The sequence below is a fragment of the Spermophilus citellus genome, assembly GCF_964194105.1.
Source record: "Spermophilus citellus genome assembly, chromosome: 2".
Lineage (NCBI taxonomy): Eukaryota > Metazoa > Chordata > Mammalia > Rodentia > Sciuridae > Spermophilus > Spermophilus citellus.
Genome location: NC_138183.1, coordinates 34,884,698 through 34,897,007, shown reverse-complemented (window position 1 = coordinate 34,897,007; position 12,310 = coordinate 34,884,698). Strand labels below are relative to the sequence as shown.

Below are 12,310 nucleotides of genomic sequence, written 5' to 3'. Positions count from 1 at the left end.
GTTCTTGCAGCTGATAGAGGGGCCATAGAGCCCTTCTGCTGTCATTTTTGCAAGAACTTTTTTACTCATTCCTCAAAACTTAAGAAACACATTGGCAGAAGAATGAGGAGGGGAAACCTAATGTTTTACACTTGTATTAATATAATTTGCTTATGTATCATCTAGAATGTATAGTCAGACTGAATAAAGGGAATCTTTTAATATCAAGTTGTGCCTTTTGACCTATTAAAGCACTTTTCTGGTGACAAGGTGATATCTTTCTTTGCACAGGCACATCTGTGTTCTTTGTAAGCTGTAAGGAGAAGTGAATGGTTTCAGCATTTACTAAAAGTTTACTAAAAGTTGCCCACTCAGCATCCTTAAATACTCTTTTTTGGGAGGGTGGGATTTCCCCTAGGTTTGTGTTATTACCCTGGTGGATCTTCCTCAGGGCTTAAACTGTAGCTAAGGAATAGCCGAATAGGACCTGATAAAATATGAATATTTCAGAAGGCAATGAATATTAACTTCAGTCTAATGGCCTCCCTCATACAGGGTTTAAGAAACTGTTTTTATAGAGGGCCAGATAGTAACTGTCTTAGGTTTTTCAGGCTCTAGAATGTCTTAGAGCTGTGCAGCTATCACACATCATACAGGCTGTCACAACTGTTGTGCAGCTGTAGTGCAAAATACAGGTAATAGACCGATGGGCATGAGAGTGCTTCAGCAAGATTTCGTGTACACTGAAATTCCTATCATTTTCACATCATGAAATAATAATTCTTTTGATTTTTTTCAGCCTTTTAAAAATATAAAAATCATTGCTAGCCAAGCTGTAGTTTGTAGTTTGCCAGCCCCTGGACTAGCAGTAGAAAGGTCTAGAACTAAAACAATGAAGTCATACATCAGTTTCCTTATCTTTATTACATAAAAAAGATGTATCAAGCTCTGACCTCACACATGGTATGCACATAAAATTAGAAATTGGATGGCATACAAATCACTTGTTCATTGTAGTGACAGCACTTTCAGCTAACTTTGTGTTACGCTACGGTGATTGTAAAAAATTGTACCTTGTCTTTGGGGCATCTTTTTCTAAATAATGAAAAGTTGAGGGTTGTCTTGGGATATTATAGAAAGAAGACAGAGAGCATTCCTATTTTGTCTTAATATTTCCTGATGTTCTTCCCAGTGGTTTAATCTGGACAGTGATGATACCTGTTCATAGCTTCGTTTCACCTTGGATTCAGTCCATTTTGTAAGCTGTTGCTTTGAATTTGGCAGAAAAGCCAAATGAGCAGAACACTTAAAACAGGGCAGAAGCACTCATGGTTTCCTAGGCAATTGAAGACTGGATGCCTCATAAGGGAAATTAATACTATTTTATTTTCATTGTTATTTACGGAACAGGGCTCATGTTATTTTCAGGAGAAGGCAATGCATTAAAATCATAGTAACTGAGAAGAATAAAATGCATGCTTTTATGTGTGATCCGATTGAAAACAACATTGCAAACAAATATAACATGCACTAATGTGTTTTCAAATAGTTATAGTCATTGAAATGTCAGTCCTTTACTTTCTTTAAAATTTTCAGGTGGAAAAACCTTGCAGTGGTGGTCAAGATTCACTTCTTTATCCAGCTAAGAGAAAGCAGCTTTTGAGAAGTGAACAGGACACTGAAAAAGTGCTTCCATCCCCACTACCTGCTCCCAAACACACACCACCATTGAAAGGAAGTGGAGCAGTCATGCCAATGGACATCAAAGAGAAAGTGGCAGAGCTGCTGGTGAAATACACCAGTGGCCTTTGGGCTAGTGCACTCCCCAAAGCATTTGAGGACGTGTACAAAGTAAAATTCCCTGAGGATGCCTTAAAAAATCTTGCCTTGCTTTCTGATGTGTGTACCATAGACTACATTTCTGGAAATCCCCAGAAGGCCATTCTCTATGCTAAACTTCCATCACCCACCGACCAGATCCTAAAGGATGAAGGGCAAGCACAAGGCGATTATGATATCAAGACTATGATTGAACAAGAATATTTGCAGTTAGAAAAAAACATTGCTGAAAGTTCTGAAACCTTCATGGAGGACATAACAGTCCCTCCTTTGGTGATTCCGACCGAGGCATCCCCGTCTGTGTTGGTGGTTGAACTGAGCAACACAAATGAAGTGGTCATCAGGCAAGTTGCATTTTCTGATTCTTTAGGATGCTTGTGTACTGTTGACTGTGCTTGTGGATGCCGGGGATCAGAGGAAAGATAACGCATTCTTAGTTTTCTAGAGTTATAGTGAAGTATAATAACATATTTGTTAAATTTCAAAACATACAACTATTCTTATGAGAAATGATGACCAACCGTTTAAAAAATCAGGATGATAAAAATGAGCTTGAAAAAAATTCAGTGTCAAAAGCATTCTAGTTCATAGGAAAAGCAACCCCCACCCCCAACTGGGTAGTATCATTTCATCAGGGTCTATGGTATGTAGCATTTCCTAAAAGTCAGAATAGCTAAGCAGCACCATTAGCCCTTGGACCCAGAGGTGCTCTGGCAACATGAGCCTTTCAGTATCATTGCCAGGGAGGAGGAGTCAATCCCCAAGTGGCTGATGATAACTGGAATGACAAAAAACAGCTCAGCTCCAGGCACTCACCTTGGACTTTGGAGAAACTGTACAATACATGGAAAGTCTAGAGTGATTACAATTTTCAGTTTCCTGCTCAGGAAAAAGAATGGGAGCCTCTGTGGTGAAGCTCTGGAGCACCAGCCCAGGGTATAGCTGTGGCTGGCAGGTGAGGAAAAGGCTGAAGCAGAACAGAATCCAGGTTCCTTCAGCCCAAATGGCCCTGTGGTTTGAGCTGCCAGATACTAGGGGCCAAGTGGGAAAAGCCCAAAGAAAGACCACCAAAACCAAACTCCCTCAATAAAAGAAGAGCTAAAAATTATAAAAACTCTTGCTTTCTATGAATAATCTGAGTCTTGAGTTGATAATGGTGTGACCCAGTTTCTTGGGATGCTCAAACTAGAAGCAACTTTAGAGAGGGCTTGTTTTATACAGGGGTAGTGACCATATAAAGTGTTTATTCTGGGAGTGGTATGGCCTGATGATAAACATAGCTCAGGGAAGGCTAGGGAGTGCCATTATGGTCCACTAATAGATTGAGGTAAAGATGTCAAGGGGCTAATTGCTAATGTTTACTATTTGATGTTGTAAAGAAAACTTAAACCTACTTACAACAGGGTTCTTTGGTATCTATTACCAGTAATCATTGGTGCCATTGTCAGAGATCATCCAGTGCTGGGCTGGTCAATTGTAATTTCTGACATTACTAAGGAAAGGTTGGCAGGAATCTGGATCAGTTCTAAGACATTAATTGAGGGTTCCAAACTATTCCAGGATTATTAGTTCCAGGGTCTTCAGATTACTTAAACTTCTTTGTCCAATGTAAATTCAAATCCTGGAGTCTGTGTTCAGCAGGACAGCTGGCAACCAGCAAGCATGATAGGTCATATTTACTGTTAGGTTGACCCTAGGTCATTGGTCCCCCTCCTTAAGAGTTGGCAGACCCTGACCAGACTGTACCCTGTTGTACCCCATCTTCTTCAGCTAGGCAGTCAGTAAGTAGGCCCTGAAAGATGGGCTTCTGACTCATAAAGGTCCTCAAGGGGTGCTTTAGCAGAATCCCGAGGTCAAATATGGGAATCTTTGTCTCCAGTCTCAGAAATTAACTTTGTAAAACTTGTAAACAATTTGTAAAATTTGTCTATGTGCCTCCTTGCTAAGGTAATCTTGTCATTGTTCACTCTCATTCTCTATCCTCAACCCAGCCATGTAGCTATCCTACTCTCCTCGCTGCCACAGAGAGCACCTGCATTTCTCCCTGCCTCCCTCTTCCCTACAGGAGCCTGTACCAGGCAGACTGCCACCTCAGGGCTGCAGCCCAGGCTCTGCCATTTGAGCTCCCAGGGCTGGAGCAGTGCTACCAAGACCCTTGAGACTCCAGGAAATGGGTACTTAGGCAGAACTGCAGACCTCCCAGAGCTCAGGGTATAGCTGCATTCCAGGCAGCACCTTAACATCTGCAAAGCTCAATAAATAAAAACTGGGAACAGTACAAAGAACTATGATGTGGTGTGCCCCAGCCTCCTTTTGTGGTTAAAAGGCTCCATCTCCTGTCTGGGATAGCTCCTGTTTCATTATCCACATTGATTTTCTAGGTTTTATATCTTGGAACGAGGCCTTTAATGAAGGCAAGAAACAATAGCCTGCTTGTGGCAGAAAAGAAGCTAGTATGTTTTGAGACATAAACTGGGACAAGGTGACTGAAGTTGTCAATGCTGGAAAGCTGTAGAAAGGGCTAGAGCATGTCTGAAAATAATACTAGAAATAATTCTCAGAAAGTAGACCTTTTAGAGTATACACTCACCTCTTTTGAGAGTGTCAAAACTCAATATTTTGTTGTGATTTGTTCACTAAGTTGGGGGCAGTGTGTCATATTGTTGTGTTCAGTATGTTCAAGGCTGTGTGTTGGAGCCCAGGGACTAGCATGTGCTAGTTCCTACCCTAGGCTTTTTTTTCTTAGTAAAGTTTCATTGCTTTGCAGAGTGTGAGGTTCAGAGCCAGCCTTAGAGGGGGCAGAACTTTCTGGTAGATTCTCTTCTCAATATTGGACACAGATCCCCAACACTCTTAGTGGAGCTCTGAGGGTGATCCCCACTTCCTTGGCTTCCCTTAGTGTCTGTTTTCCACATCTCTTCCTCTCTTCATCCCTCAGGTCTTTCCCCAGCCTTGTCCTCCCTGGGGCCTCTTCTGGGCTGTTATATCCTCTGATTCTCTGGATGGTTGTGGAACATCTGCCCCATCTCATGGTGGGTTGGACCTCAGTCTTGTTTTGTGTGATCCCCATAATACTCTAAACTTGCTTTACCAGGGGATAAGTGTTTCCTGCCTTGCCTCCACCATTGGTATAAACAAGTCTGAGACTGGAACCAATGATGGCAGCAGAAGAAGCAGAGTGACACTAAATGAATTCCTGTAGTTTTCCTCCCACTGAGTTGCTTCATTCATGTTCTCTTCCTTTTACTAATACAGGTATGTGGGCAAAGACTACTCTGCTGCTCAGGAGTTAATGGAAGATGAGATGAAGGAGTATTACAGTAAGAACCCTAATGTCACCCCAGTCCAGGCCGTGCACGTTGGGCAGCTGCTGGCAGTCAATGCTGAGGAAGATGCTTGGTTACGTGCACAGATCATCTCAGTAGAGGAGAGCAAGCTAAAGGCAAGCACCGTCTGCTGTGTCATGGCATCACAGGGACACACACCTTATTCTGTTTCAGATATAAATGTTGCTTCTCATTTTATGTCCTTTCCAATCTAATCCTACATAGTTTCCACTGGAAGTTGAAAAAGTAATGTCAGTAAAAGATTATCCCTGTCAGCTTTTAAGTCAGTGGTAGGCATGTTATGTCTCAGGAGTTTGCTAACAAAACAAATAAAGCACATGAAAAGGATACACAGAACCCACCGTCTCATCAGGAAAAGGTGTGTATGCTCTCTCCCCATACTGACCCCCTCTGGGCAGCTCTTCAAGGAATGATCAGAGAGCTGCCACTCTTCCTCTCCCTCTTAGCGAGAACTCTTGCAATTCTCAGGAGCTGCTCCTAGGGTCACCCTCTCAGTCCTCTTGGAAAGGTCAGAGGGCTCCTTCACTGCCCTCCGCCATCAGCAGGCTCCTTGACTTCCAGCCTGGCCACATCTCGGGTCACCTCTGCCCCTTGCCTCTTCTCACTCTCAATGTAGGGTCAGAGAAACAGGACTCTCTCGCCCACAGTCCCGGTTTCCCTGAGGGCTGTGGTGCCTCGGCCTCACAGCTCCCCATACAGTGTGCAGAGGAACTACGTGGGATCTCTGCTGTATCGTGATCACTGTCTGCTGTTTTTACTGTGTCATGTCTTCCTTTCTTGGTAAAAACTTTATTTGGAAATTATCCTTTGAATAGGGCTGCCTCCTGGATCTATCAGGCAGAGAGGCCTCTAAGTTCTGGAGAATCTGGAAGAGGAGAAGAGGACCTTTTCTTTCTTGATTGTTAAGATGTCTCCTTTTTGTTAAGCGAAAATGCACTTCAAGACTTCTGTGTGTCACCGTGCTGCCTGAGAGCAGGTGCTCCTCGCCTCCCAGTCTCACAGTTCCTTCTGCTTGAGTGGAAGACTCTCAGGCTGTCAGGGGAATGTGTCTAGAGATCTTAGGGTTCTCTCTGGATTTGCAAACAGGAAAGCCCGATTCTGTTTCAGCAACCCCTATTCCACAGTTTAAAACCAAATTCCATTTGCCATTTCACCCTCTGGCCATAATCCATGTGTACCATTGAGTGCAAACAGCCCACCCCAGAACCAGGCTCTGGTCCACCAATTACTCCCTGCTGCAACTCCTGCCCACACACAGCAGGAGGGCAGGGAGGGAAGCTTGGTGCTTCATACCCAGTTTGTTCCATAAGTAAGAGAGGCCCTGGCCCTGTCCAGAAGTACTGTCCAGCCAGTAGCCACATTCCCATTCATAGAGAAATTTAGAAAATTCCTTAATTTAATCTTTAGAGACACAACTTTTTAAGAAATTTGACTGATTTTAAAAATCTGAAACTATAACACTGATTGGCAATTGAAGACTTTTCATATGACCTCTGAGCATTTGATAGAAGAGAGATGAAAACATGGGCCCACAAAAAGGCTTGTTATACATGTTTGCCACAGCTTTATTATTAATAATCTGGAACAACACCAACAGGTGAATACATAAACAAGTTATAAAGTTATAGTTAATTTATACAATGGAATACTATTTAACAATCAAAGGAATGATGGGCTGGGGATGTGGCTCAAGCGGTAGCGCGCTCACCTGGCATGCGTTCGGCCCGGGTTCGATCCTCAGCACCACATACAAACAAATATTTTAAAAAATTTTTTTAAAAATCAAAGGAATGAAGCATTAATATTTATAATATTAATTATTTATAATGACATGGATAAATCTTGCGTAAGTCCATGTAAGTGACATCTAAGAACAGGTCAGCTTCATCTGCAGTGATAAAATCTGAACAGTGGTTGCTTGGGACCGAAATGGAAAGGAACTGGTTGCCAAGGGGAAGAGGGAGCCCTGTGGGGGCAGTGAGAAGAAGTATCTTGATTATGGTAGTGATTCTATGGACTGTTCATTGGTCAAATTAGACTACATACTTCTAATATCTTTTATTCAGTGTAAATTATACTTGGATAAGTTTTAAAAGAAAAATCTGGAAAAAGCTAAGGACCAAGTTGGTCACTGGACTAGAGAAAGCAAAGAGTTTATGTTTGTAGTATGGGCTCTTGCCTGCCTGTATTTGTGTGCCCATGTCTGGGTCCCTCTATTCCTCTGGGTCTCTAGTTGATAAGGGGTAACCATCCCCAAACTTTGCTAGATAAGCTTATACCTCTGGCCATTTCTCTCCTCCTGTCCTTAGGGAGTTCAGTGGAAGCTAGTCCATGTTAAGGGATAGGGATTTCTTATGACGAGAAGAACTGCATAAGTCCTGGTGTCACATTAACAGTGCAACAGTATTTACAATAAATAATGCAGATATTCCACTAGGACATGCCCACTCTACAATCTACTGAGAGGGGATTGTTAGAAACAGGAAAAAGTAACTCTGTATTGGACAGTAGCATGCTCTAAGTCAGCGATGGTTGTAGCAAACCTGACTCATCTCATTCCCTACCTCCTGGTGGCGCTGACTGATTTCTCCCATTATCTGGAGAAGCCCTAACTATTTTACATGAACTTTGTTTCTCTGGAGCTGCACTCGGCTTGGCAGCTCTTGGCTTGCTGTCTGACTGCGAGGTCCTTGGCGGATAGGAGGAACAGGACTCTCAAGTGGGGCTTTAAGACCTGTGGCCACTTGATGGTGCCAGAGAACCACAAACAGAGCCAGATACCTGAACTTTGTGAACTTGCTGGTGTTCCTCCCAGGGCATTAGAAACTGCAGAGCACAGGATACAGGGCAGAGTGTGGTGACAGTCACGCAGGGCCATCCAGGGCCAAGTGCTTTATAAACTGTGGCTACCATACAAATACATGTTATCATGATTCAAATACAAGAAAGGGATGGAGCTGTAGCTCAGTGGCAGAGCACTTGCCTAGCATGTGTGAATCCTTAGGACCACATAAAAATAAATAAAGACATGGCACTACAATTTTTTTTAATATAAGAATGAAAAAAAGAAGCAAGCCACAGACATTACAGAAACACTCTGAAAAGTTTGGAGAAATCTTTTGCTTGCTGAGAATACATCCTGAATTTCCCAGGAGTCATGCTCTCAAAAGTATGTCCTATAGTCAGACCACACTATCTCCATTTCAGGTCTGGGAAGAACAGAATCCAAGTTGTGTGTGGCTATAGCTATTAAAGGAAGTGAAAGCTGCCTGGCTCCTGAGGTCTATGAGAAGCGAGAACAGGTGCTAATTTAGAAGGGGAGAGATGAACTTGTACACTTAAATGGCTAGCCACCTGCTATGGCGACCCTGCCAGCACTCTGGGCCACCAGCGCTCTGCCCCCCCCCCCCCCCCCCCCCCCCCCCCGGCAGCCTTGAATCAAGTGTGGACTCTAAGAAGCATTGCCACAGGGGACAGACCAGCCACAGCCCCACTTACCACATGGTCCAGGAAAGAGTTAGCAGTTTCTCTGCCTCCTCTCTTTTTCCTTAGACTCACTGCTGGAGAGAAGTTTTGATTTGTGCCATGATCTAGGTGCCAAGAAGCTAGCCTGTTCACTTTGTTTTTCTGCCAAGCCTCTGTCCCAGTTTTTGTTCTTTTGTTTTACTTAAAAAAAAAAAAAAAAAAAAAAAGCATCTACGCATCTACTTTAATTGGAGAAGCTTGCTAGGTTTTCAACACTTTCAGATTCTTAGTTATCATTCAATTTAATATATCTAGATTTTTAAAAGGCTTTGGTTTATGTGGTCCTTGTCAACAGAAAGTTCTATATATACACTAAAAATAGCATTTAGGCTTTTACTGATCTATGCTGATTGTGAGGAGGAGTCCTGAAAACACAGAACTGTGGCAAATATGTACAACAAGCCTTGCTGAGCTGGATGAAGGTTGAACCCAGCTTCACATCCCTGAACCAAACAAGAATATATATTTTTCCAGTGTAGAATTTCATGTTGTCTGGTCATGATATCATTGCTGTCATTGACAGAAACATCTCAGGCCCTGGAAGCACAGTGGCTGAGGCACTGGGTTCCATCCTCAGCACCACATAGAAATAAATTAATAAAGGTATTATGTCCATTTACATAAACCCCCCCCCCCACCAAGCCCAGGCTAAGTTTGGCTGCAGCTCTTTCGCAGGTTCTTGCATAGTCAATAAATCACTGTTTTTTTCTTTCCTCCTTATGGAAGCATAAAGGTGTATGTGTGAGTGACAGAGTAGGGTACACTTAAGGTCTGGAGAGCACATTGGTAAATAATGAGAGCAAAGCTGTCAAAAATACTGCTTTGGGGATCTAGACTCTGATGTGCTACCCTCTCTGGGAACAACTGCTGCTACCCAAGGAACAGGAGGAAGACTAAGATTAAGCTAGCATTGGAACATGAACGAAGGTGGGGGAAGGGAGGGCGGTAGAGTTGGCAGAACCAGATAAGTGTGCTGCCGAGATACCAGTGTCAGCAAGGCCTAGAGTTGTCCATGTTCTTCCCATTGAGGAAGGGGCTTAGTAACAGACTGGGGCTGGAACCAAGAGCCCTGTATGTTAGTTAGCTTTCTGTTGCTATGGCAAAATACCTGAGATAATCAACTTAGAGGAAGGATCTATTTGGCTCGTGGCTCCAAAAGTTTCAGTCCATAGTCACTTGGCCCTAACTGTTGTTCTGTGGTAAGGCATAGATCATTGCAGGATGTGGGTGGGCAAAGCTGTTCAACTTATGGCAGCAGGGAAGTAGAGAGAAAAAGAGAAGGTGCCAGGGACAAAATACCCTTCAAGGGTTCCTGCAATGACCTCCTTCCTCCAAGTAGGCTCCAACTCCTGAAGTTTTCACCACCCCCAATAGCCCATTAAGCTTTGAATCCATAAGTGGATTAATCCATTTATCAGGTCATAGTCCTCATGATCCAGTCATCTCCCAAAGGCCCTGCCTCTAAACACTGCTGTGGTGGAGACCAAGCCATCAACACATGTGCTTGGTGGGGGGTGGGTGCCATCCAAGATTAAAACTAGCAACCCAATGTCCTGAGCCCACTCGAGGCTTCTTTTTAGGGAGCATCTGTCTGCAAACCACTTCCTGCTGATTGTGGCATAAAATGGAGCCAGTTAAATGTATCAAAGTTTTGTTTTGTTTTTAAGTGAGGATAAAGAACTTAGAACCTAAACGTCATGGTGGTTGCTGTTTATCATTAGGTATGCTACGTCGACTATGGCTTTAGTGAAAATGTTGAAAAGAGCAAAGCATACAAATTGAACCCAAAGTTCTGTTCACTCGCATTCCAAGCTACAAAGTGTAAACTGGCAGGTAAGGTGCTTTCCGTTTTGGTAGCTTATCACCACTAATTTTTGTTGTTAAATGCTGAAATAATCTCTGTATCTCAAAGTGTTATAAAGTGTTATTTCTTGAAAGGTTTAAATGCACTCATGTTAATGTGTTATGTGTTTAAGATGTGGTCATTATGAAAATATTATATTTTTATTTTATGATACATATAAAATCCACTGCATTGTATTTTTTATTATATAACGTATTATACTATGTTTATTATTAGAATATTTGCTGGCCATCTGAAAGGGGTTTTTTGTCCTAATCACCTTAGTAATAACGAGGAGAGGCCCTATACCGTGGGGTTTGATCACTTTCAATCCCATTGCACCATGTGTCTTGAGGTGACCCTCAGCCCCTTTCCCAGGGAGATGGACTGTGGAGATGAGACCGCAAGTATGTGCCCCCCAAGCCCAGGCTGAGTTTGGCTGCAGCTCTTTTGCAGGTTCTTGCATAGTCAATAAATCACTGTTCTTTTCTTTCCTCCTTATGGAAGCACAGAGGTATATGTGTGAGTGACAGAGTAGGGAACACTTAAGGTCTGGAGAGCACATTGGTAAGGTTAATGGAAATATATATTGTGCCAGGAAGGCTTGCACACTATTGGAAAAGTGATCATAATTCTCTAAAGAAGTGCCCCTCCCGGCAAGGGTGGGTCCTTATATCACAGGAGCCAGGTCTGACTCTGTGAGACCAACCACAGTATCTTCAGGACCTGTTGGAAACCATATTAAGAGTGTAGGACAAGATGTAGGATGCTGAAGTGAAAGGTTTGAGTAAAGCTACAGTGTGTCTAGAGAATAGGAGAGTGAAGCACAGGAGGGGCCTGTGAATTTTAGCTAATGGATTTAAAGGGGAAAATACAAAAATAGATATTATATTATAATTAGGGAAGTGATGAGCTGATTAGTTTAATAGATGAACTTAAGTTGTCATATGTACACTATATTGAATTGCAGTTTTCAGAGAACTGGAAGAGCAATTGGACTACAACAAAATTTACCTAATACCTAAGTTATATAAAACACTTAATTGTTCTTTGATAAATCCGAAGGGACTCTGTATCCTCAGGGTTATAATAGTGTACAGGAATGAAAGAAGGAATGACAAGAGAGAAGAATTATTGAATCAATTTCCAATAAATATGTCTTCATTTTATAAGAAAAAAGCAATTGTATTTATTTAACTAGAAAAATGGAAGAAATCAAGGGTAGACTTTTAAGAAGGACATTATACAAGTACATGGAGATACATCGATAGCTTCCAATGTGCTCTAGTATCTGTTTTTTGTTTTGTTTTGTTTTGTTTTGGCAAGAGGGCCACCGGGGATTTAACTCAGGTGCACTCGACCACTGAGCCACATCCCCAGCCCTATTTTGTATTTTATTTAGAGATGGGGTCTCACTGAGTTGCTTAGTGCCTCACTTTTGCTGAGGCTGGCTTTGAACTCAGCCTCCTCAGCTGCTGAGATTATAGGCATGCACCACCACACCTGGCTACGTCTCTTTGTTTTAAATGTGTGTTTGTATATAAAGTGAAGGCTGTTTCTCCTAAAGGAGAAATTCTGATTGGTCATCAGTTTTTCATCTTGTTTTAAGATTGTCAGCCTTAGAGTATCAAAGGGTATTCACGTTGTACTTTTAAAAACCTATAGATGAGTAAGGTAAATAAGATTGTGAGGGCTGGGGTTGTGGCTCAGTGGTAGAGCACTTGCCTGGCATGTGTGAGGCACTGGGTTCCATCCTCAGCACCACATAGAAATAAAT

At 42.5% G+C, this 12,310-nt stretch overlaps 1 protein-coding gene across 1 annotated transcript in view; it reads left to right on the top strand.

Moving 5' to 3' along the window:
* Positions 1-12,310, top strand: part of TDRD7 (tudor domain containing 7) — a 67,435-nt gene that overhangs the window by 31,624 nt on the left and 23,501 nt on the right. Inside the window, exons 7-9 of the mRNA XM_081280034.1 lie at positions 1,576-2,162; positions 5,074-5,260; positions 10,412-10,523. Of these exons, the coding sequence (XP_081136160.1) occupies positions 1,576-2,162; positions 5,074-5,260; positions 10,412-10,523 (886 nt within the window). The remainder of the gene's footprint in view (positions 1-1,575; positions 2,163-5,073; positions 5,261-10,411; positions 10,524-12,310) is intronic.